This window comes from Globicephala melas, chromosome 3 (assembly GCF_963455315.2).
Source record: "Globicephala melas chromosome 3, mGloMel1.2, whole genome shotgun sequence".
Taxonomy (NCBI): Eukaryota; Metazoa; Chordata; class Mammalia; order Artiodactyla; family Delphinidae; genus Globicephala; species Globicephala melas.
Genome location: NC_083316.1, coordinates 125,813,143 through 125,838,771, shown reverse-complemented (window position 1 = coordinate 125,838,771; position 25,629 = coordinate 125,813,143). Strand labels below are relative to the sequence as shown.

Sequence of the window (25,629 nt, the reverse complement as noted above, 5' to 3'; positions counted from 1 at the left end):
ATGCACGTTGGGTAGCGAGCCCTTGCTCAGTAACAATTTTGGACTCCATGAAGGGACTCAGTCTTTTGGCAGCCTGACCGAGGCACTGTAACCCCTTGCGGAGTGTGGCCCTCACCACAGACCCTGAGTGGCCACCCAGACCAAATTCATCTAGAGGGTCAGCTCTTGAGTTCCTGCTTCTCCGCTGTGGCCCTCCAGGCCTCTCAGTGCTCCTTTCACTTTTGAGAGAAGAAACAGCTCCGAAATCAGATGTCTTTGGGGGTAAGCTTGTTAAAATGCACCAGTGCCTATATTGTTGAATAAACTCATCAGGATTGTGGGTTAGAGTCCCACCTTAAGAGAGACACTCTAAAAGGTTGCAGCCACTGAGGTAACAAAGGATCAATCAGGTTAGAAACCCAATCCCTGAGTTAGAGCCCCATGCCTTTTTGTTTGCCTATGTCTGACTGTTTACTTCTTAGGATTGGCTGATAGGGGTTGGTTCCTGGATGACTATAGCAAAACATTCTGGAACCAGGATTAAAGGGGTTGGGGGGGGGGCGGTCCTCTGACCCAGGAGGTAAAGGCCATCGCTCCCTGACTAGAGAGCTTGCCTTACAGAGCTGTCGGGAGATTTCACCTGTGCCTAATATAATTACCTAGTGGTATTGATAAAGGTGTGTATTCTTAAACCAGCCCAGATTACCTTGTTGGGGCGAGAGGGTAAAGGGGAAATGTGGGAGCATGAAGCAGGAAAATCTCGACCCCAGAAGAATGTCACCCGTGTCTGGATTAAAAGAATTTCATATAGTTGGACGTTTTCGGTTTTCCTCACTGAGAGTTTTAACTCTCTTTTGCATGAGCCAAACTAGCAGGCAGTTAGCATTGAAATGCCTTTCAATTTGTGTGAGAGTGTGTGTGTGTGTGTGTGTGTGTGTGTGTGTGTGTGTGTGTGAAAGTTTGCCGGAGGAAGAAGCATTGGTGGTGATGCTAAAGGCCACATGCTATATGGAGGTCTTGGGCGGAATGTATTCTACCTGGAAATTTCCCAGGCGCTGAGCTGAGCTTCTCTTTGATTTCTGCTGGGGAGGTAAAATGTTTCGATCATCTACCTAGAAATTAAACCCCAACATGCCCACAAAGAAGTCAGGGCTTGGGTGTTTCAACCTGTATACTCCTGAATTCGTCTCTCAAATTCAGCTCTGAGTCTCAGACAGCCTCCTCACTTTGGTTTCTTCAAGGTGATCCTGTCATTTCCTCCACCTGCCTCCCCATGAGATAAATTTATCCAGGCAGTGCGTGAGACAGAGCCTGGGCTCTCCCAGGCCCCTCTGCAATAGGCACGCCTGCCCTCAGCACTCGGGTAGAAACTCTTAGGAGCCTCCGACCACCGTGGCTGAAGCCTCGGAACTGCCAGGACAGATTTCTTGGCAGACAGGCAGCACGCGTGACGTTTAGGCTACAGTGCTTGGCAACCATCTTTAATGGAAACCTTTCCAGTGTTCCCTAAGGGAACCCTCAAATCCAAGCTGGTCATCTTTGAGGCTCTCCATTCCCCTTTGTGGCTTCTCTAGGGAATTCTGTTTTTTTCTTTTTAAGTGAATGGTATTTTTGTTTGTTTGTTTGGCTGCGTTGGGTCTTAGTTGCTGCACGCGGGCTCTTCTCTAGTTGCGGCGAGCGGGGCTACTCTTCCTTGTGGTGCGTGGGCTTTTAAGGGCGCCTGAGGGAAGGCCATTTTCTAGAGATGCAGTCCATAGACTGTTCTCAGATCTTGGGTTTGAAACCTGTGATATTGACTAAGCCTTTGACTTCGGGGTTGCCCTGTTTTCATGCTCTCTCTCCCAAAACATCCATTCTCAGGGGGGCAAGCTAACCACTCAGAACAGGCACTAAGGTGGGGAGTAGTTGGCGGCGCAAGCGGCCCGTGTGCCCAGTTGCTGCCTATTTAGGAACAAAGGGTGCTCGTAGCCACAGATTGGCAAGTCCTGGTGCTTTCCTTCATCTCCCGTGAACGCCCAGGTTTTCCAGGTGCAGCCAACTTTGCAGCATCACGCAGACCTGAGCCTTTGATAAGACTGCTGATTGGTGTGCGGCCCCAAACATAAAGGCTGGGAAGAAGCGGCAGGCGTTTGGTGAAGGTAGTTGTTGCAGCCTCTTCTGGGGTTTTGCTGGCCAAGAAGTAAACTATCTTGAGCACTGCAGCGGAGGAAACCCAGTCAACCAGCTGCAGAACCCAGCTTCACTAAGTGCTTGTTTTTCTTCGAGGAAGGACTCCTGGCTGTGCTACCGTCAGCTCTCTGCCGTGCACTGTGGTTATCAACTTTCCTCAGATCAAGAGTAGCAGGTACGTCTGACCTCCACTTAATTTTCTAAATTATTTTGCAACGTAAGAATTTGTGGAAGAGATGTAAAATTATGGTTCAAGGGAAGACCCTCACTAAAACCTGTTCTCCCTGGCGGATTTTAAAGTGGATTCTTTTTGTTTTCCTGCGGTACGCGGGCCTCTCGCTGTTGTGTCCGCTCCCTTTGCGGAGCACAGGCTCGGGACAGGCAGGCTCAGCGGCCATGGCTCACGGGCCCAGCCTCTCCGCGGCACGTGGGATCTTCCCGAACCGGGGCACGAACCCGTGTCCCCTGCATCGGCAGGCGGACTGTCAACCACTGCACCACCAGGGAAGCCCTAAGATGGATTCTTAACCTCGGCGCCACCAGGGGAGCCCCACACAGCCTTTGTTGGAGGGCAGTTTAACAGTGCCTCACATTTTACTGGACCCACCCTTGGACCCAAAAATCCGGAATGGATCCCGCTCAGATGATGGCACACACGCACAGTCGTTTAGGTGCTCGGATGTGCACCGCAGCATTGTTTACAGTGGAGAAAAATCAGGTAACTAAAGTGTCCATTCAGTAGAGGAATGGTGAAACTAATCATGGTACGTTTATCTCATGAATACAATGTAGCAATTTAACAACTGAGGTAAATCTCTATCGACATGGAAAGACTTCTAAGATGTGTGATTAAGTGCTTAACCCGAAGCCCCACAGTGCAGTAAATAGCATTTACTACTGCTTTTTAAAACCACACAGTATGGCTGAGTGGACGGATGAATGGATCTGTGGATGAGCATATAGCTGTGTGGACAGAGGTCAGGAAGGGTGGAGCATATACATGATTCGTACCAGTGGCTGCTGCTGGGAAAGGGGCTGTGGTTGGGAGAAGGGTTTATGGGGGAGACTTGCATCCACGGGGAGAATAGATCCCTCTGTATGTATGACTATCTTGCAGTAAGCACTGTGGGGCAACAGGACTATAGCATGCTGCTGGGAAGGGATTCCTGGCACTACTGCTCTCTGCCTGGGTTCTATAACTGCTAGTGGCCGACTAACTGCTCTGTTAATGGCCTTTGCTGTTCATTTCTTTCTAAATGCCCTTTCTTTTTTCTTCCCTGCCTCTGCCTGGCAAAACCCAACCCTCCCCAGGCTTGGCATTTATTCCAGATCAGTACATTACCAGTTAGCTTCCCTTCTATAGCATTCAAACAAATAAAACCCCACAAATCTACAATAATAATAAACAACATTTATTTCTCTCTCATCTACACCTTGGGCGGCTGATCTTGTTGGACTCTGTCGGGTTCACTCATGCATCTACGTGGCGACTGGGGATTCTGCTCCAGGCTGGGCACAGCAGAGGTACCTTAGCTGGTGCCTCCCATGTTTCTCATCCTCACCCTAGGACCAACAGGCCAGCTCAGTGATGCTAGAAGCATCTTCTTGCGTCTCTCCAGAGATTTGTCCATTTTATCTAACTTGCTGAAGTGATGTACTTAGAGCGTTTTACAGTATTCCCTTGTTATCCTTTTACCTAGAGCATTTTATAGTATTCCCTTATTATCCTTTTAGTGGCTGGTGATGATGGGGATATTGTCCCTTCTTTGATTCCAGACATTTTTATCTTGTATCTTTCTTGTTTTGTTTTTCTTGAATATTTTATTGATTTTTTTTTTTTCAATGAAAGGGCTTTTGGCTTTACTGATTATTCTCTGACATTTTCTGGATTTCATTCATTTCTGCTGTTATCCTCTTTCCTTCCTTACAGTTGCTATGGGTTTAATTTGTTCTTTTTCTGGTTTCTTAAGGTACAACTCAGATCATTGATTATTTTTTCATTCAATTAAAAACATTGTCTAGTTTCCCTTGGAATTTCTTCTTTGACTCGTGGGTTTATAAGAGTGTTGTTCAATTTCCATATATTTGCATTTCTCAGTTATTGTCCTGGTAATGATTTCAAGTTTAATTCTGTTATGGTACCAGAAATACTTTGTATGATTTAGATGTTTAAACTTTTCTGGCTTTTTAAATTTTTAATGCTTTTTCATATAGAAAAGAATATGGTACATCTTGGTGACTGTTCTATGTGTCCTAGGGAAGAATGTGTATTTTTGTTAAGAGTATTCTCTAAATATCAATTAGGTCAAGTTGGTTTGTACTTCTGTTCAGGTCTTTTATATTCTTACTTTCTCTGTACTTGTACCATCTGTTACTGAGAGAGGTGCGTCACCAGAGATTTGTCTATCTCCACCAGAGATTTGTCTATCTGTTCTTTCAGTTCTCAGTGTTGTTTCATGTATTTAGAAGCTCTCTTCTAAGGTGCACATATATTTAGGATAGTTGTATTCTTGGATAATTGACTTCTTTGTCATTATGTAATATTCTCCACTATCCCTAGAAATATTCCTTGTTCTGATGTCTGCTCTGTCTGAGATTAATACAGCACTCTGTTTTTTGGGGTTTTTTTATTACAGTTCCATGAAATATGTTTTTCCATCCTTTTACTATTTTCCTACCTATGTCTTTATATTTAAAGTGGGTTTCTTTTTTCTTTATTATTGAAGTATAGATGATTTACAATGTTGTGTTAGTTTCAGGTAGAAAGAGATGTGATTCAGATATATATGTACATTTATATATAAAATTCAGATTCCTTTCCGTTATAAGTTATTACAAGATATTGAATGCAGTTCCCTGTGCTATAAAGTAGGTCCTTGTTGTTTATATATTTTATATATAGTAGTGTGTAGCTGTTAATCCCATACTCCTAATTTATCCCCTCCCTTCCTCTTTGGTAACCATAAGTTTGTTTATGTCTGTGAATCTGTTCCTTTTTTGTAAATAAGTTCATTTGTATAATTTTTAGATTTCACATACAAGTGATACATGATATTTTCTTTCTCTGTGTGACTTACATCCCTTAGTATGATCTGTAGGTCTTGTTGCTGCCAATGTCATTAGTTCATTCTTTTCTCTGGCGGAGTAATATTCCATTTTATGTATATATATATATATATATATATATGCCACATCTTTTTTTTTACATGACATCACATGTGGAATCCGAAAAATAGCACAAATGAACTAATTTACAAAAGAGAAAGAGTCTCACAGACATAGAGAACAAATTATGGTTACTGAAGCGGGGGAAGGGATAAATTAGGAGTATGAGATTAACAGATGCACACTACCATATATAAAATAAACAACAAGGATTTACTGTTACAGCACAGGGAACTATATTCAATATCTTACAATAAACGAATTATAAGAAAAGAATTGAAAAATAAGAATATATGTGTTGAAACAAATCACTTTGCTCTGTACCTGAAACTAACACAATAATGTAAATCAATTATACTTTAATGAAGAAAAGATTAATTTTCACTAGAGTACAGACCATGGGGTGACAGGGAGAGGTGGGGCTGAAGAGAGCAAAGGGTCTGGGTCACAGAGCGTCTAAATGGTGAGACTTGTATATTCTGATCATCTCCTGCTAACAGTGGGATCTGCACAAGTGGGACACAGGGGGCCTGGGGTTCAATCAGCTCTAATACCAACCAGCAAACCTGCAGCAGGTTCATCACTTCTCATCTTCTCAATTACCATATTGGTATGATCAAGCTGACGCATCTCCTGGCAGCAAGGGCAGGAACTAGAGCAACCCAGGGCCCCACAGGGCTAAGGTGCTGAGGACAAAGCTTGCTGTTCTGCTCTCTCAAGAATAGTCACCTAAACGTCCCTCCCCGAAAAAGGAGGCTGAGCTCTTCCTTCCAGGCTAGTGTGTTTTTAGAACGTTAAGTTCTCCAGGTGTTGCCCATTTCAGATGGGTCAGGGACATGTTGGAAGTTGAGAGGCCCTTAGCCTCTTGCAAACAGGCTGGGAGAGTCTTAGGTCAGAGTCCAAAGGAGAAGGCTGTGAGGTTGTTCATTGGCATCCAGGAGAGATGAAGCTTGTTCCAATACTTCTCTCTGCTCTTAGCTCCAGGCTCTGCCACAATGCAGGACTGTTGGAAAGTGGGAATCCAGACAGGTTCTGGGAAACAACAGGAGGCTATGCCACATCTTCTTTATCCATTCCTCTGTTGATGGACACGTAGATAGCTTCCATGACTTGCTTGTTGTGAATAGTGCTGCTATGAACATTGGGGCACATGTATCTTTTTGATTATTAGAAAGAAAGATGAAATTAGAGTTTTCGTCTTTTCCAGTTATATGCCCTGGAGTGAGATTGCTGGATCATATGGTAGCTCTATTTTTAGTTTTTTAGGGAACCTCCATACTGTTCTCCATACTGGCTGCCCCAAATTACACTCTAAAGTGGGTTTCTTATAGAAAGAAAATATTGGGTTTTGCTTTTTTATCCAGTATGACAATGTCCTTTAACTGGTGTAGAGCTGACCCTTGAACACTGGGTGTTCATCCACCCGCTGCTTATCGTCATCCCTCTCTATCCAAGGTTCCTCCTCATCCGGGGGTCAACCAAGGCAAGGCCCTCAAATCTGTCTCCTTGGCAGCCAACCTCACAATAAAGCTCTTCCTTTTCTCAAAAGCCAGACCCATAGTGTTGGCTCTTATGCACGTTGGGTAGCGAGCCCTTGCTCAGTAACAATTTTGGACTCATGAGGGGACTCAGTCTTGTGACAGCCTGCCCGAGGCACTGTAGCCCCTGGCGGAGCGTGGGCCCTCACCACAGACCCTGAGTGGCCACCCAGACCAAATTCATCTAGAGGGTCAGCTCTTGAGTTCCTGCTTCTCCGCTGTGGCCCTCCAGGCCCCTCAGTGCTCCTTTCACTCTTGAGAGAAGAAACAGCTCCTAAATCAGATGTCTTCGGGGGTGAGGAGCCTTGTTAAAATGCACCAGTGCCTATATTGTTGAATAAACTCATCAGGATTGTGGGTTAGAGTCCCACCTTAAGAGAGACACTCTAAAAGGTTGCAGCCACTGAGGTACCAAAGGATCAATCAGGCTAGAATCCCAACCCTGTGTTAGAGCCCCATGCCTTTTTGTTTGCCTATGTCTGACTGTTTCCTTTGTTAGGATTGGCTGATAGGAGTTGGTCCTTGGATGAGTATAGGAAAACTTTCTGGAACCAGGATTAATGGGGGAGTGTGCAGTCCTCTGACCCAGGAGGTAAAAGCCATCACTCCCTGACTAGAGAGCTTGCCTTACAGAGCTGTCGGGAGCTTTCACCTGTGCCTAATATAATTACCTGGTGGTATTGATAAAGGTGGGTATTCTTAATGAAACCAGCCCAGATTACCTTGTTGGGGTGAGAGGGTAAAGGGGAAATGAGGGAGCATGAAGCAGGTAAGTTTCCACCCCAGAACGTAGCCCGTGTCTGGGTTAAAGGAATTTCATACAATTGGACATTTTGGGTTTTTCTCACTGAGAGTTTTAACCCTCTTTTGCATGAGCCAAACTAGCAGGGAGTTAACATTGAAATACTTTTCAGTGTGTGTGTGTGTGTGTGTGTGTGTGTGTGTGTGTGTGTGTGTGTGTGTGTATGAAAGTTTCCTGGAGGAACAATCATTGGTGGTGATGCTAAAGGCCACATACTATATGGAGGTCTTGGGCAGAAAGTATTCTACCTGGAAATTTCCCAGTAGCTGAGCTGAGCTTCTCTTTGATTTCTGCTGGGGAGGTAAAATGTTTCGATCATCTACGTGGAAGGTTAAACCCCAACATGCCCACAAAGGAAGTCAGGGCTTGGGTGTTTCAACCTGTATACTCCTGAATTCGTCTCTCAAATTCAGCTCTGAGTCTCAGACAGCCTCCTCACTTTGGTTTCTTCAAGGTGATCCTGTCATTTCCTCCACCTGCCTCCCCATAAGGTAAGTTTATCCAGGTGGTGCGTGAGACAGAGCCTGGGCTCTCCCAGGCCCCTCTGCAATAGGCACGCCTGTCCTCAGCACTCGGGGGCAAACTCTTAAGAGCCTCTGACCACCGTGGCTGCAGTCTCGGAACTGCCAGGACAGATTTCTTGGCAGACAGGCAGCACGCGTGACGTTTAGGCTACAGTGCTTGGCAACCACCTTTAATGGAAACCTTTTCAGTGTTCCCTAAGGGAAACTTCACGTCCAAGCTGGTCATCTTTGATACTCTCCATTCTCCTTTGTTTATTCTCCAGGGAATTCTTTTTTTTGATTTTTAAGTGAATGGTATATATATATATTTTTGGCTACATTGGGTGTTGGTTGCTGCGCGTGGGCTTTTCTCTAGTTGTGGCGAGTGGGGCTACTCTTCCTTGTGGTGCGTGGGCTTTTATGAGTGCCTGAGGGAAGGCCATTTTCTAGAGATTTGCAGTCCATAGACTGTTCTAAGCTCTTGGGTTTGAAACCTGGAATATTGACTAAGACTTTGACTTAGGGGTTCCTTGTTTTCGTCCTCTCTCTCCCCAAATATCCATTCTTGGGTGGGGGCAGCTAACCCCTCAGAAGAGGCACTATGTGGGGTGTGGTTGGCAGGGTAAGTGGCCCGTGTGACCGGGTGCTGCCTACAAAGGAACAGAGGGTGCTCGTAGCCACAGATTGGCAAGTCCTGGTGCTTTCCTTCATCTCCCATGAAAGCCCAGGTTTTCCAGGTGCAGCCAGCATTGCAGCATTTCACAGACCTCGAGTCTCTGATAAGACTGCTGATTGGTGTGAGGCCCCAACCATAAAGGCTGGGCAGAAGCAGCAGGCGATAGGGAAGATGCAAGCAATGTTTAACAAAGACCTAGAAGAATTAACGAACAGACACCTAGAAGAATTAAAGAATTAAAGAACAAACAGAGATGAACAATACAATAACTGAAATGAACAAACAGAGATGAACAATACAATAACTGAAATGAAAAGTACACTGGAAGGAATCAATAGCAGAATAACTGAGGCAGAAGAACAGATAAGTGACCTAGAAGACAGAATGCTGGAATTCACAGCTATGGAACAGATTAAAGAGAAAAGAATTGAAGACAGTCTGAGAGACCTCTGGGAAAACATTAAATGCAACAACATTCGCATTATAGGGGTCCCAGAAAGAGAAGAGAGAGAGAAAGGATCCGAGAAAATATTTGAAGAGATTATAGTCCAAAACTTCCCTAACACGGGAAAGAAAATGGCCACCCAAGTCCAGGAAGCACAGAGAGTCCCAGGCAGAATAAACCCAAGGAGAAACATGCTGAGACACATAGTAATCAGTGACAAAAATTAAAGACAGAAAAATTATTGAAAGCAATAAGGGAAAAATGACAACATACAAGGGAACTCCCATAAGGTTAACAGTTGATTTCTCTGCAGAAACTCCACAAGCCAGAAGGGAGTGGCATGATATATTTCAAGTGATGAAAGGGAAGAACCTACAACCAAGATTGCTCTACAACCAAGATTGCTCTACCGGGTAAGGATCTCATTCAGATTTGATGGAGAAATCAAAAGCTTTACAGACAAGGAAAAGCTAAGAGAATTCAGCACCACCAAACCAGCTCTACAACAAATGCTAAAGGAACTTCTCTAAGTGGGAAACACAAGAAGAAAAGGATCTACAAAAACAAACCCATAACAATTAAGAAAATGGTAATAGGAACATACATGTTAATAATTACCTTAAATGTGAATGGATTAAATGCTCCAACCAAAAGACAGGCTCACTGAATGGATACAAAACAAGACCAATATATATGCTGTCTATAAGAGACTCACTTCAGACCTAGGGACATATTCAGACTGAAAGTGAGGGGATGGAAAAAGATATTCCATGCAAAGGGAAATCAAAAGAAAGCTGTAGGGCTTCCCTGGTGGCACAGTGGTTGGGAGTCCTCCTGCCGATGCAGGGGCACGTGGGTTCGTGCCCCTGTTCAGGAGGATCCCGCATGCCATGGAGCGGCTGGGCCCGTGAGCCATGGCTGCTGGGCCTGCGTGTCCGGAGCCTGTGCTCCGCGGTGGGAGAGGCCACAGCAGTGAGAGGCCCATGTACCACACACACACAAAAAAAAAACTGGAGTAGCAATACTCATATCAGATAAAATAGGAATATTAAAATAAAGAATATTACAAGAGACAGGAAGGACACTACATAATGATCAAGGGATCAATCCAAGAAGAAGATATAACAATTATAGATATATATGCACCCAACATAGGGGCACCTAAGTACATAAGGCAACTGCTAATAGCTGCTAATAAAGAGGAAATCGACAGTAACACAATAATAGTGGGGGACTTTAATACCTCACACCAATGGACAGATCATCCAGATAGAAAATTAATAAGGAAACAGAAGCTTTAAATGACACAATAGACCAGATAGATTTAATTAATATTTATAGGTCATTCCATCCAATAACAGCAGATTACACTTTCTTCTCAAGTGCACGTGGAACATTCTCCAGCATAGATGGCATCTTGGGTCACAAATCAAGCCTCGGTAAATTTAAGAAAATTGAAATCATATCAAGCAACTTTTCTGACCACAATGCTATGAGATTAGAAATCAGTTACAGGGGAAAAAACGAAAAACACAGACACATGGAGGCTAAACAGTACGTTACTAAATAACCAAGAGATCACTGGAGAAATCAAAGAGGAAATCAAAAAATAGCTAGAGAAAAATTACAATGAAAACACGATGATCCAAAACCTATGGGAGTTGTGACTGGTTGGGTCAGTTGGTTAGAGCATGGTGCTAATAACGCCAAGGTCATGGGTTCGATCCCCGTATGGGCTATGGGTGCTTTTACTCCTTACCACCCAAGGTGGTTACACGTCTCTAGCTGAGACTTGGAAGGCACAGGTTACTTAAAGAAAAAAAAATCAACATGTCAAAACCTATGGGATGCATCAAAAGCTGTTCTAAGAGGGAAGTTTATAGCAATACAATCCTACCTCAAGAAATAAAAATCTCAAATCAACAATCTAAACTTACACTTAAAGGAACTATAGAAAGAAGAACAAACAAAACCCAAAGTTAGTAGAAGGAAAGAAATCATAAAGATCAGAGCAGAAATAAATGAAATAGAAACAAAGAAAAGAATAACAAAGATCAATAAAACTAAAAGCTGGTTCTTTGAGAAGATAAACAAAATTGATAAACCTTTAGCCAGACTCATGAAGGAAAACAGGGAGAGGACTCAAATCAATAAAATCAGAAGTGAAAAAGGAGAAGTTACAATGGACATTGCAGAAATACCAACCATCCTAAGAGACTACTACAAGCAACCCTATGCCGATCAAATGGTCAACCTGGAAGAAACGGACAAATTCTTAGAAAGGTATAACCTTCCAAGACTGAACCTGGAAGAAACAGAAAATATGAACAGACCAATCACAAGAAATGAAATTGAAACTGATTAAAAATCTTCCAACAAACAAAAGTCTAGGACCAGATGGCTTCACAGGTGAATTCTATCAAACATTTAGAGAAGAGCTAACACCCATCCTTCTCAAACTCTTCCAAAATATAGCAGAGGGAGGAACACTCCCAAACTCATTCTACGAGGCCACCATCACCCTGATATCAAAACCAGACAAAGATACTACAAAAAAAGAAAATTACAGACCAATATTTCTGATGAATATACATGCAAAAATCCTCAAAATACTAGCAAACAGAATCCAACAACACATTAAAAGGATCATACACCCATGATCAAGTGGGGTTTATCCCAGAGATGCAAGGATTCTTCAATATATGCAAACCAATCAATGTGATACACCATATTAACAAACTGAAGAATAAAAACCATATGATTGGGCTTCCCTGGTGGCACAGTGGTTGAGAGTCTGCCTGTTGATGCAGGGGACACGGGATCGTGCCCTGGTCGGGGAAGATCCCACATGCCGCGGAGCTGCTGGGCCCGCCTGTGAACCATGGCTGCTGAGCCTGCGCGTCCGGAGCCTGTGCTCCACAACAGGAGAGGCCACAGCAGTGAGAGGCCCGTGTATTGCCAAAAAAAAAAAAAAAATCAAAAGATGGGCAGAAGACCTAAAGAGACATTTCTCCAAAGAAGACATACAGATGGCCAAGAAGCACATGAAAAGCTGTTCAACATCACTAATTACTAGAGAAATGCAAATCAAAACTACAATGAGGTGTCACCGCACACCAGGTACAATGGACATCATCAGAAAATCTACAAACAACAAATGCTGGAGAGGGTGTGGAGAAAAGGGAACCCTCCTGCACTGTTGGTAGGAATGTAAATTGATACAGCCATTATGGAGAACAGTATGGAGGTTCCTCAAAAATCTAAAAATAGAATTACCATATGACCCAGCAATCCCACTACTGGGCATATACCCAGAGAAAACCATAATTCAAAAAGACATATGCACTCCAATGTTCATTGCAGCACTATTTACAATAGCCAGGTCATGGAAGAAACCTAAATACCCATCAACAGACGAATGGATAAAGAAGATGTGGTACATATATACAATGGAATATTACTCAGCCACAAAAAGGAACGAAATTGGGTCATTTGCAGAGACGTGGATGGATCTAGAGACTGTCATACAGAGTGAAGTAAGTCAGAAAGAGAAAAACAAATATCACATATTAACACATACATGTGGAACCTATGAAAATGGTACAGATGAACTGGTTTGCAGGGCAGAAATAGAGACACAGATGTGGAGAACAAACGTATGGACACTAAGGGGTGAAAGTGTGTGGGGGGGGATGAATTGGGAGATTGGGATTGACATGTATACACTAATATGTGTAAAATAGATAACTAATAAGAACCTGCTGTATAAAAGATAAAATTTAAAAATTTAAAAAACAAAACACAGCTCTCTGTATATGCCTGAATGCCCTGTTCCCTTGTTGGGAGATCTACAAACAGAATTAAATGACTTTCTCACCAGCAAAAGTAGGCCTTAGAGAACTCCCAGATCAAGCGTACGCCCTGCAAACTGTGCAGGAGACAAGCCTCAACCAGAAGGTCCTGAACAAATTCTACAAAAGGTTAAGAGTGGATGTTTGGGCTGATGCGAGGCAGGAAGTGCTAAGAGGACTGACCCAGTAGTGGTAAAATTCTGTCTAGATGCCAAGGCTCCAAATGTAAAGCAATACCCTTTATAGAGGCATGTGAGGGAAGATACAAAGTCTCTGACAACCACCTTTCTTAAGCGCCAATTAAACTGACCTTGTCAGATACAAAAAAACTGGTACTGGAAATTATTGTTTTGTACGGGATTTGCGAGTCACTAACCAAGTTGTAGATATGTACGTCTGGTAGTACCAAATCCTTACACTTTGCATACAACATTATTTGGAGACTTTTGCTGGTTTACAGTTCTGGACTTAAAAGCTGCCTCTTACTGCATATCCCTAAGTCCTGAGTCCCAGGAACTGTTTGCCTTTGAATGGGACAATCCGGAGATAATATATAACAACTGTATTGTTGGATGGTACTCCCACAGGATTTAAGAATGCCTCCACCATCTTCAGGGAAGTCTTATCCAAGGACTTAAGTGATCTCCCATTAAATGAGGGAGTCTTACTGTGATATACTAATTACTAATAAAAATAAGGGAGCCTCAGACCAAAATACAATCCTCACTTTAAAGTTGCTGGCAGACCGGGGATATAAAGCGTCCAAGGGAAAATTGCAAATCTCTCAACCAAGTGTAAAATACCTAGGATTTGAGTTATCACAAAGACGGAGACCTTCGGCTTGGAGGGGGCCAAAGTGCAACTTATTCAGTCCTCCCTAAGTCAGGTTCATCTGACCCCAGCTGCCTCCACCCTGTCGCCTAAGTTGGACCCCAACGATACCAAAGTTGTATACCCGAGGTGTGTCAGTGGGGAAGTTTGTGCCACATCTGCCCTGGCCCCCAAGATCTGCCCCTGGGTCTATCTGCAAAAAAAGGTTGGTGAGGACATCGCCAAGGCAACTGGTGATTGGAAGAGTCTGAGGAGTACAGTGAAACACCAGACAGACCCAGATGGATGTGGTACCTTCTGCCTCTGCCCTGATCATCAAAGCCCTAAGGGAACCGCCAAGAGATAGAAAAAAGCAGAAAAACATTAAGCACAGTGGAAACATCACTTTTGATTGTCAACATTGCCTGATAGATGCATCATCAATCTTTAGCTAGAGAACTCTCTGGAACCATTAAAGATATCCCGGGGACTGCCCAGTCTGTGGGCTGCAATGATGATGGCTGCCACCCTCACGACATCATAGATGACATCAACAGTGATGTGGTGGAATGCCCAGCTAGTTAAGAACTGCAAGGAGAAATAATTTAATAATGGGATATTTGATAACCATTTAAAAAAAAAATTTAGGGCTTCCCTGGTGGCGCAGTGGTTGAGAGTCTGCCTGCCAATGCAGCGGACACGGGTTCGAGCCCTGGTCCAGGAAGATCCCACATGCCACAGAGCAACTGGGCCCATGAGCCACAACTACTGAGCCTGTGCGTCTGGAGCCTGTGCTCCGCAGCAAGAGAGGCCGCGACAGTGAGAGGCCCGCGCACTGCGATGAAGAGTGGCCCCCGCTTGCCACAACTAGAGAAAGCCCTCGCACAGAAACGAAGACCCAACACAGCCAAAAATAAATAAATAAATTTATTTAAAAAAAATGAAACACTTGACATCCAAAAAAAAAAAAAAATTTACTACTGGACCATTAGCTAGGGTGACTGTACCCACCATCAGAAGGCAATGACGAGGATTCTCAGGAATGGCTAGGTTTTGTCCTATTTGGATCCCTAACTGTGGTCTCATGGCCAATTCCTATGTTAGGTTCTCAAAGGAAATGATAGCCATTAAGCTGGACTGTGGAATGCCAAATGGAGTTCTATCCCATACAAATAATCAACAAAGTCTATTCTAGCAGATTTGACTGATCAGCCTTTAGAAAATTGGGATATGGAAATGTTCATGGACAGGAGCAGCTTCATGGACCAGGGACTCCGAAAGGCTGGGCATTTAATAGTAACTCATCAGGAAGTCCTAGAAGCAGAAGCCCTCCTCCAGGAATGCCTGCCCACAAGGCAGAGCTCAAAGCCCTCACGAGAGCCCTGCGCCTTGGAGCAAAGAAAAAGGTAACCATTTATACCAGTTCTATGCTTTCTCTGTTATACATGAACTTGGGGCCATATGGAAAGAGAGAGGTGTACTATTTCAGGAAGGAAAGAAATTAAACATGCAGAGGAGATACTGGCCTTATGAGATTCTGTTATAATGCCAGAAGAAGTAGCCAAAGTATATTGCCCAGGCCACTGAAAGACATAGTTACATAGCTAAAGAAAGTAATTTGGGGCTTTCCTGGTGGCACAATGGTTAAGAGTCCGCCTGCTAAGGCAGGGGACACAGGTTCGAGCCCTGGTCTGGGAAGATCCCACATGCCGCACAGCAACTAAGCCCATGCGCCACGGGCTTGTATCTGCACTCTAGAGCCCGCCAGCCACAACTACTGAAGCCCAGGCGCCTAGAGCCCATGCTCTGCAATAAGAGAAGCCACTGCAATGAGAAGCCCGCGCACCACAACAAAGTAACCCCTGCTCGCCGCAGCTAGAGAAAGCCCGCATGCACCAATGAAGACCCAATGCAGCCAAAAATAAATACTTAAAAAGTAATTTGGCTGATCAGGCCACAAAACAGGTGGCCCGAACCAAAAGCCCAGATCCCAAGGCCCTAGCACTCATTCTGAGTGTGGACCTATCCCTTTTAAGCCTTGGTATTTGGAAATGGATCTAGAGAGTGCAGACGAATGGGGATTTCATGTCGACCCTTGAGACTTAGATGGTGATCAGTACCAAACAACCAAAGAAGGCTGGATTGATAGTGAACAGAGACTAGTGCTTATACCTGAGCATTTAATGGAAAGGAAACCATTATGGGAGGGACTCAGCCTATCACTGGTTACAAAAGCCTGTTGATCCACAAATGCAAAGGACTATCTAAAAGGTAATATAAAATTGCCTGATCTGTGCCAGAAACGATCCGTAAGCTGGGCCACACCCAGCAATAAATGGGGTGCAAACCCAAGGGACAAAACCAGGAGATGACTGGTAAATACTGTTATGCCAAGAGCCATGGGACATAATATACACTTGCTGGTGTTTGTGGACACCTTCACAGGATGGGTCACAGCTTTTCCAGGCTGGATAGAGAAGGCTTCCAAGAAAACAGTGGCCTTACTAAAAGCATTTTTCCCTCATTTTGGTTGTCTCTTTCAATTCAAAGTGACAACAGAGGAGCTTTCATAGCCACGGTAACTCAAGAGTGTCTGGGCCCCTCAGAACACAATGGAAGTTACATGCTTCATGGAGACCTCAGTCTGTGGGAAATACTGAAAAGATGAATCGTACCTACAAAAAGACAATCGCCAAAATGTCAAGAAACCAACTTAACTTGGGAAAAGGTCTCACCAGTTGCCCTGCTTAGGCTAAGAGTAGCCCTAGAAGCCCGGTCCAGCTGAGCCCTATGAAATGTTATATGGGAGACCCTTCCTTAAGACTAAGTGTTATTAGCCTTGAAAGTGATCATATTGTAAAATAATTAGATACTATAAAACGTGTACAGTTTCTACGTGTTACTGTATCTGCTATACATAAAACACTTCTAGGTGATGAATGTTTCCCACAGATATTGCCCTGCTCTGCATAAGCTGGGGGATTGGGTCCTCCTCAAGACTTGGAAAAATCAACACCCTGAGGACAACTGCAACCTAAGTGCAATGGAGCCTGCAACGTTCTTCTGGTTACACATTCTTATCTTGTATTTTTAAAAAGGCCTCCCACACTCACATGATGATTGCCCAAGACTTAAGAGTTCAAGGTGGGACTTGCAAATATTTTCAATTTCATTCCTCTTATAAAAATCCACGCTCCTAATCAGCAGAAAACAGCTAGAGCAGCCCTCCCCCTATTTCCCTCAAGGCTGAGGAATGTACCAGAAAAAAGGGGGGAATTGAAACAGCACCAAATTAAACTGGTTTGTGTCCTTAAATAGGTTGTTGATCAAACCTATTTAAGGAGCTGTTTTGCAGACAGAGATGGGAACACACGCCTACACGGTAACCCTGAAACCAATAATAATTAGTCTGTGGAACTCAAAGAATAGAAAGGTTGCCACCAGAGTCCTTTACAAAGTGCTAAATCCTTCGGAAAATCTGGCTTCCAGCAGCACATGTAGCTTCTATGGACTGATTCAAGACTAGCCAATCACCTTCCAAGCTTGAAATTTCCCCAACCCCTTAAATTTTCCCCAATCCTGGAAAGGAGAGAGAGGTTTGAGAGCCTTGCCTCCTGTCTCCTTACCAGTTGACTGTGCAATAAAACTCTTTGTTTCTCAGAAGCCAGTGCCACAGTATTGGTTTCTATTCATGTCTGGCACTGAGCCTTTGCTCGGTTACACCTAGGAGTGGAATTGCTGGGTCACATGGTAATTCTGTGTAACTTTTTGAAGAACTATCAAATTCATTACCACAGCAGCTGCTCCACTTTAAACTCTCACGAGTTGTACAAGGGTTGCAGTTTTTCCACATCCTTTCCAACGCTTGTTATTTTCTGACTTTTTAAAAAAAATTATGGCCAACCTTGTAGGTGTGAGGTAGTTCACACTGTAGTTTTGATTTGCATTTGCCTAATGACTAATGATATTGAGCATCTTTTCATGTTCTTGTTGGTCATTTGTATATCTTCTTTAGAGAAATATCTATTCAACTTTTTTGCTCACTTTTAAATTGAATTGTTGCCTTTGTTGAATTATAGGAGATAACTCTAGAACATATGGGTATATTCTAGATACTTAACACTTGTCTATATGGTTTGCAAATACTTTTTGCCATGTTGTCTTTTTATTCTCTTGTTGGTATTCTTTGCACCAAAATGTTTAATTTTGATGAAGTACAATTTATTTTTTTCTTTGGTGGTTTGTGCTTTTGGTGACATAGCTATGAAACCATTTTCAAGTCCAGGTCATGAATATCTACCCCCATGCATTCTTCTAAGAGTTTTATACTTTTAGTCTTTGTATTTAGGTCTTTGATCCATTTTGAGTTAATTTTTGTATATGGTATGAAATAAGGGTTCGACTTCATTCTTTTGTATGTGGATATGCAGTTCTCTTCACACCATTTGCTGAAAAGACTGTTTTCTTCCTGTTGAAAGGTCTTGGCACCCTTGTTGAAAATCAATTGACCGTTGATGTGAAGGTTTATTTCTGAACTATCAAGTTTATTCTAAGAATAAATCTCTGTATCTGTTCTTAGTCCAATAACACACTGTTTTCATTTCTTTAGCCTTGTAGTAAGTTGTGAAATTCAGAAGTGGGACTCCAACTTGGTTTTTTTCCAAGATTGATTTGGCTATTTGGAATCTTTTGAAATTCCATGTGAATTTGAGAATCAGCTTTTCCATTTCTGCAGTTAAGTCCATTGGGATTTTGAAAGGGACAGTATTGAATCTATTGATCATTTTGGGGAGTATTGTCATCTTAACAACATTAAATCTTCCAATCTATGAATAAAAGTCTTTCCATTTATTTAGTCTTCTTTCAGCAGTGTGTTGTGGTTTTCAGTATTTATGTCTTGCATCTCTTTGGTTACACTGGTTCCCAAGTATTTTACTCATTTTGATGCTATTTATTTAAAAAAAAATCAGTTTTTAAATTTCTTTTTTGGGTTGTTCACCGCTGGCATAGAGTTCTGTGTGTTGATCTTGTATCCTGTAACTTTGCTGAATACATTTCTTAGCTCTAATAGATTTTTGAGGGGTTTTGTAGATTCTTTAGGATTTTTCTGAATATAGGATTCTGTCATCTGTGAATAGAGATAGTTTTACTTCTTGCTTTTAATTTGGATGCCTTTTATTTCTTTTTCTTCATGATTGCTCTGACTAGAACCTCCAGTACAATGTTGAATAGAAGTGGTGAGAGCCGCTGTCCTTGCCTTGTTCCTGATCTAAAGTTGGGGAGGGGGGCAGGGTGGGCCGGGAGCTTTCAGTCTTTTATCATTGAGTTAGCTGTGAATTTTTTATATATGCCCTTAATCATGTTGAGGATGTTTGTTTTAATTCCTACTCTTTTGGGTGTTTTATCATGAAAGCATGTGAGATTTTGTCAAAGACTTTATGCATCAATTGAGTTAATCACGTGAGATTCTATTCTTGTTCTGTTGATGTGGTGTATTAGATTGATTTTCATGTGTTGAACATCTTTGCATTTCTGGGATAAATACCACTTGGTCATGGTGTATGATCATGTTAATATGCTGTAAGGTTTGGTTTGCTAGTATTTTGCTGAGTACGTTTGCATCTATGTTCTTAAGGGATACTGGTCTCTAGTTTTCTTGTGATGTCCTTTTCTGTTGTTGGTATCAAGGTAATGCTGGCCTCATAGAATGAATTGAGAGGTGTTCCCTCATCTTCTCTTTTCTGAATGAGTTTGAGCAGGATTGGGGTTAATTCCTTAAATGTTTGGTACAACTCACCAGCGAAACTATCTGGTCCTGGGCTTTTCTTTCTTGGGAGGTTTCTGATGATTGATTCCATCTCTTTGCAAGTTAAAGGTCTGGTCAGAGTTTCAATTTCATCCTGACTCAGTTTTGGTTGGTATTCATGATTACTAAAGGTTCAAAACACTTTGCTAAAACACAAATGTATTTACAATGTTTATATATCTAAGTAGATGGAAAGAATGATCATCTTCCTGGATCAGTGTTATATGGGTTTTTTCTCTTTTTTTTGTTTTTTAGTTTCAAGAAGTAACTTTATAACCATGTGAATCGAAATAAGAAGGAAAATACTAAGAGAATCAACTAAAAGGGGTAAACACAATTGCCTCCAGGAAAGGAGGGGGCAGAGAATCTAATCTTGTTAAGAAAAACAGGGCTTCCCTGGTGGCGCAGTGGTTGAGAGTCCGCCTGCCGATGCAGGGGACGCGGGTTCGTGCCCCGGTCCAGGAAGATCCCACATGCTGTGGAGCGGCTGGGCCCGTGAGCCATGGCCGCTGAGCCTGCGCGTCTGGAGCCTGTGCTCCGCAACGGGAGAGGCCACAACAGTGAGAGGCCCGCGTACCACAAAAAAAGAAAAGAAAAGAAAAGAAAAGAAATACAGCAGCACAATTAGGCTCTTTGTAAAAAATAAACTTAATTAATCCACAAAAAGAAAGTTCTTCAGCCAGGCTGCCTGGATTCAAATTCCACCTCTACCATTTGGTATATGACCTTGGGCAAGTTTACAGTGTTTGATCTCCATGAACCTCAGTTTCCCATCTGTGAAATGGGAATGATAACAGTACCTACTCTATAAAATTTTTGTGGGAACCAAAGGAGACAGTGGAACGTAAAGGGCTTGGCTAGTGAGTATCCTGTGAATGGAAGCTTCTTGATGCTGTTTATTATCAGGCTTGTCCAGACCAACCTAACTTCTCTTTCAGCTGAGCAAGAGCCACCTGGTCACTCTGGGGACCCCCATTTGTGCCGTTGACTGCCCGTCTGACACTGGGCATGTTTCTTCTCCCAGAGCCCCTCAGAGGTGGCTTCAGAAGGGCCTCAAACTTAGCCAGTCCTGCCCCAGACTCTAACCCCTCCCCCTGGGAGTCATGGCTCTGTTTTTTAGTTTTTTCTTTTAAACAAAGATTTCCAAACTCTGTGGTTGCCTTGCCTAGCTAAAAGGGGAAGAAGGGGGATCAGCCCAAGAAGAAGGAGGAAGAGGAAAACAAGACAGACAGCCAGTGCAGTGGAGAGGAGCTCGTGTCCAGTCGTCCTGGTCCCTGCAGAGCCAGTGTCTAGGAATCTAGCTCCCTGCCCACCCCCAAGCCCTGTGTCGGCCTGCCGCCTTCCCCCTGAGGCCATGGGCCCAGGGACTCTGCTGATCCTGTTGGTGGCCACAGCTTGGCACGGTAAGAGCACACCTGGAGCCTTGGGGGATTGTGGGGGGTGAAGGGGATGTGACAGAGAGGGCTCCTGTGGAAGGACTCTCTAAACCCCTGCCCCTCGCTGGGTGTCCCCACTTCGTGCTTCCATCTCCCAAGCCCTGGGCCGTAGGTATGTGGGTGTCTGCTTTGGAGAGGCAGTGGGGGGAAAAGAGGGTATGGATGGGGTGGAACTAGCCTGGCCAAGGCTGTGGATCCATCCCAGCTCAGATGTTGACTGTCCGTGTGTCCTGAACACGTCCCTGATGCTCTCAGGGCTCTTCAGTGTCCACTAAATAGTCAATAGCAAGTTGTTGGGGGCGGTGATGGACTAGACTAAATGGTTTTCAAACTTCACCGTGCATCCAAATTCCCCAGGGATCTTGTTACAGTGCAGATTCTGACTCAGTAGGTCTCAGATGTGACTTGAGATTCTGCACCACTAACAAGCTCCTAGGAGATGCCAATGCCCCTGGTCCAGACCTACACTGGGTAGGGAGGCCCCAGAGAACCCCTGATGGCTCTGCTGGTTCTGCCAGCCTGTGAATCACTAGGCAGACTAGGCAGGATCTGACTGGGAGAGGCCTGAGAGGCAATGATCCTTCCTTGGGCGGCTTGGGCAAGGGGTTAGAAGGAGACATAAGAGGCTAGCATCCGGGCTTCCCTGGTGGCGCAGTGGTTGAGAGTCTGCCTGCCGATGCAGGGGTACGGGTTTGTGCCCCAGTCTGGGAGGATCCCACATGCCGCAGAGCGGCTGGGCCCGTGAGCCATGGCCGCTGAGCCTGCGTGTCCAGAGCCTGTGCTCCACAACGGGAGAGGCCACAGCAGTGAGAGGCCCGCGTACCGCGAAAAGAAAAAAAGAAAAGAGTCTAGCCTTTCTGGCCCAGGGCTCAGAAGAGGTAAATTTGGGAGGAGAGAGTACAGGGCAAGAGGCTTTTCCGGGGGAAGGACAGCAAGGGTCTCCTGGGCTAGAGCTCTCCCAAACACAGGCTGCTGGGGCTCAGGATGGAGAGCTGTGGGGCAGACCCCAACCTAACTCCATCCCTCTGGCAGCAGCAGTGATGCAGGATCTCCATCTAGGAGGGTGCCTCACTGGAGGTGAGGGGCTGGGTGCTTGGCTTGTATCTACAGCTGGCCCAACAAACACATTAAATTTTATTGCTTATTTGGAGGGAGCTCAGGGAAGGATGGGGGCTGTGGGTGGGGTGGGAAGGCAGCCCTCAGCTCTGGCCTCCCCACCATCCTGGGGCTGCAGGACCCTGGGGAGTAGGTGCGTCTGGTCCCTGATGAGGAGATGGCCCACTGAAGGTCTTTTTCTGGCCCAGTCCATCCCACTGGGCTTGCATGTCCGTTCTCTTTTGTTGAGATGTAATTTACACATAGTAGAAAGCACAAATTCTTAAGTGTACATTCGATGAGATGTGACAAGTGTACACACTTGTGTCCCCACCAACTCAGTTAAGATAGAGACTATTCCCCTCACCCTAAAAAGCTCCGCGGGTTTTATTTCACTGCTTTGTCCTGTCCTCCTGCCCAGAACCTGCCTGTGGGGGACTGTTGGAAGGTGGAGGGGCTATCCAGCATCTAGCCTCAAAGGAAAGAAGAGATGGGGACAGCAGGGTGGAAACCTAAGCTTTCAGCCCAGTAGACCGGTGGTGAGTGGCGGGGGGCAGGGGGCTGCTGTGAGAAAGTTGGGGGACAGGATCAGAGCGCGCTAGCGACCGGGAGAGGCGCGCCAAGAGCCTGGGCTGAGGAGGGAGCTCTGCCCCAGGCCTTGGTCTGTGCTGCGTGTGTGTGTTTTGGGGGAGAGGAGTGGAAGTTGGGGCACATCCTGGGAGCTGATGATGGAGAGGGGTCTCCCAGACAAGTGGGAGGGGGTGGGGAGGTTTGGGGAGATGAGACGGTGGGGTGAAGGGGCAGAAGCGGTCCAGCCCCAGCCCAGGGAGGATGGCCCTACCAGGAGCAGGCTTTTTCTTCCTGTCAGCCAAGCCAGCAGTGGGGAGCTGGGGCGGAAGTTGAGGGTGTCAGCCCTGTCCTGCGTGAATATTTGAGATGACAGGACGAAACAAGAGAGATGCCTCTCTGACTACATTTCCAGGAGGCCGAGGCCAGAGCTAGAGGACAGAGCAGGGGAGGGGAAGGGAGTAGGCACCTGTGAGACCAGGCGGGGGCAGAAGCGGAATACAGAATCACAGAATCTGAGACCAGGGGAGGTTACAGGCATAGGCTGTGATCTTTAAAAGTTAAAGACTTCAGCTATCAGAGTGTCAGGACCAGAGGGAAGGCTAGAAGTGTAGCAGTTGAAGCCAGTAACCCAGGGCAGGAGAGTTGATGAGCCAGAGGCAGCATATCACCTCACTGAATCCTCCTAAGACCTCTCAGCGGTGGGAATTGGGATTCTTCTCATTGGATGGAAGAGTAGCCTGAGGGTCAGAGGTTAAGCAACCTACGCAGTTAGCAGGGGAAAACCAAGTTTTAGACCCAGGTTGGTGTGACCCCACGATCCAAGCTCTTTCCTACGATACAACCCTGCCTGGGGCCCTGCACGGCTGCAGCAGTAATAGGCCAGCACCCACTCGGTTGGGACTTGCCAACAGCCTGCCAGAAATGATGTTTGTCCCCATCCCTGGTGTTCAGCAGCACAGGAGTGCTGGCTACACCCTCAGGTGTTGGCTTTGGTAGTATTCACTCAATCCTTTATGCCGATCAGAAGCTCGGGCAGAGGGGCTGCGCACCTCTGATGGGTACAAAATGAAAACGTAAGCCATCCTGATATCATTTGACAGAGAGGATCTTTCCAGTTCTGGCGTCTATGGTGAGGGCGGGGTGGTGGGGCAGTGGATGGAAAGACCTATTTAAGGAACTTTCGTGCAGGACGACGTAGAGTCCCTGAATTTAACTGGTGCCCTCAGGGCTAGCGTGTCCGTGGCCCCATCACTGGGACAGAAGGTTTAGACTCACTAGGGGTACCTAGTGGGTCAGTGGCAGAGCCAGGACCCACAGCCTGAGATATGCCAATGCCCAGCAGGTGGACCCCCTGTCCTGGGGGCGAGGGGTTCTCTCCCCGTGGCCGGGAAGCAGAAGTGAGAGCATCTCTGGGAGAAGGGCTGCAGGCTGAGCGGAAACCGGGTCTGGGCCGGGCGCCAGCAATGTGCTTCCGCCTGCACAGGCTGGAGGGCGCCTGGCAGCCCCTCCAAGGCCTTGAATCAGCTCTCACTTCCCTCCACTGCCCCTATTTTAGGCCCTGGAAAAATGCTGACGCTGCAGAGGCGATGGGCCTTCTTCCCGGAGGGCCTGAGATGAGTTTCAAGTTCTCTTTTCTCCTTCAAGAAAATTTTCCTTAAAAGAGATTGTCTCCCTAGTAAACGCAGCAGTGCTGGGATGTCAGGGTGGGTTGCTGGGGGTGGACTAGGTAATAAACATAAGGGCTAACCTTACTGAGTATTTATATTTGGTGACAGGTGATGTTCTAAAGGCTTTCCATGCGTTTAAATCTCCTGGTATCTATCCCAATAAATGGGTACAATTATGGTCCCCATTTTATAAGTGAGGGAACTGAGACACAGAGCCTCTGAACCATCTTACTGTGTTCTAGACCAGACGTCCAATGATGGGAGTGGGCACGACAGAAGACTTCTGAACCTGTCTAACTCTGCTGGGCTAAGATCCTACACTGCTTTTCTTCTTCCCCGTGTAAATTAACTCAGAGGACTCTGCCATGAACATTCCATTCATTTGTTTCTTCCTTTGCTTGTCTGAAGCCCCTTCTTTGAGCTGGGTGCTGGGCTTAGCAGCAGGGATGCAGACCACTTTGTACATGGGGCTGAAGGAGTCCACTCCTGGGGAGAATGATGCAGTCATTGCCAGTGAGACTGAGGCCAGAAGCTGGGGGAGCCCCCATGGGAGAGCGGCTGGGTTGGAGGCCGAGAAATCTCCCAATACCCTTCCATCAGAGACATCAGTCATCACAGCAGCTTTGGGCTGGGGGCCTGAGCAAGTGACCAGAGAGGGGCAGGAACTTGTTCAAGGTGATCCTGCAAGTCACAGCTGAACCCCAGAACCAGCATCACCCCTGCCAGGGCAGCACCCATCTCAGAGGCAGGGTGTGGCCAAGGCGGTGTCACCTCAGGCCTCAAGTCTGTTTGCCACCCCCCCCTCGTCACCAGGTCAGGGGGTCCCGGTGATAGAGCCCAGTGGCCCTGAGCTGGTCGTGGAGCCAGGCACAGCCGTGACCTTGAGATGTGTGAGCAACGGCAGCGTGGAATGGGACGGCCCCATTTCCACCTACTGGACTCTGGACGCTGACGCCCCCAGCAGCATCCTCACCACGAACAATGCCACCTTCCTAAACACGGGAACCTACCGCTGCACTGAGCGTGGAGACCCCCTGGGGGGCAGCGCCACCATCCATCTCTATGTCAAAGGTGAGGACTGTGAGCCCGCTCCCAAGAGGACTAGCCAAGCAGGTCC

General features: G+C 45.4%; 1 protein-coding gene and 1 pseudogene across 2 annotated transcripts in view; both read left to right on the top strand.

The window, feature by feature from the left end:
- The first annotated feature begins 7,611 nt into the window (after window positions 1-7,611).
- LOC115840741 (large ribosomal subunit protein uL11 pseudogene) lies at window positions 7,612-14,523 on the top strand (annotated as a pseudogene).
- Window positions 14,524-20,921: 6,398 nt separating this feature from the next.
- Window positions 20,922-25,629, top strand: part of CSF1R (colony stimulating factor 1 receptor) — a 30,342-nt gene continuing 25,634 nt past the window's right edge. Inside the window, exons 1-3 of one of the 2 annotated variants that reach the window (XM_060296440.1) lie at window positions 20,922-21,147; window positions 22,697-22,814; window positions 25,326-25,583. Coding sequence is in view for 1 of the 2 variants with exons in the window: in XM_030834062.3 (XP_030689922.1) it covers window positions 21,099-21,147; window positions 25,326-25,583 (307 nt within the window). In the remaining variant the exon portion in view is untranslated. The remainder of the gene's footprint in view (window positions 21,148-22,696; window positions 22,815-25,325; window positions 25,584-25,629) is intronic. The other variant, XM_030834062.3, reaches the window with a different exon arrangement.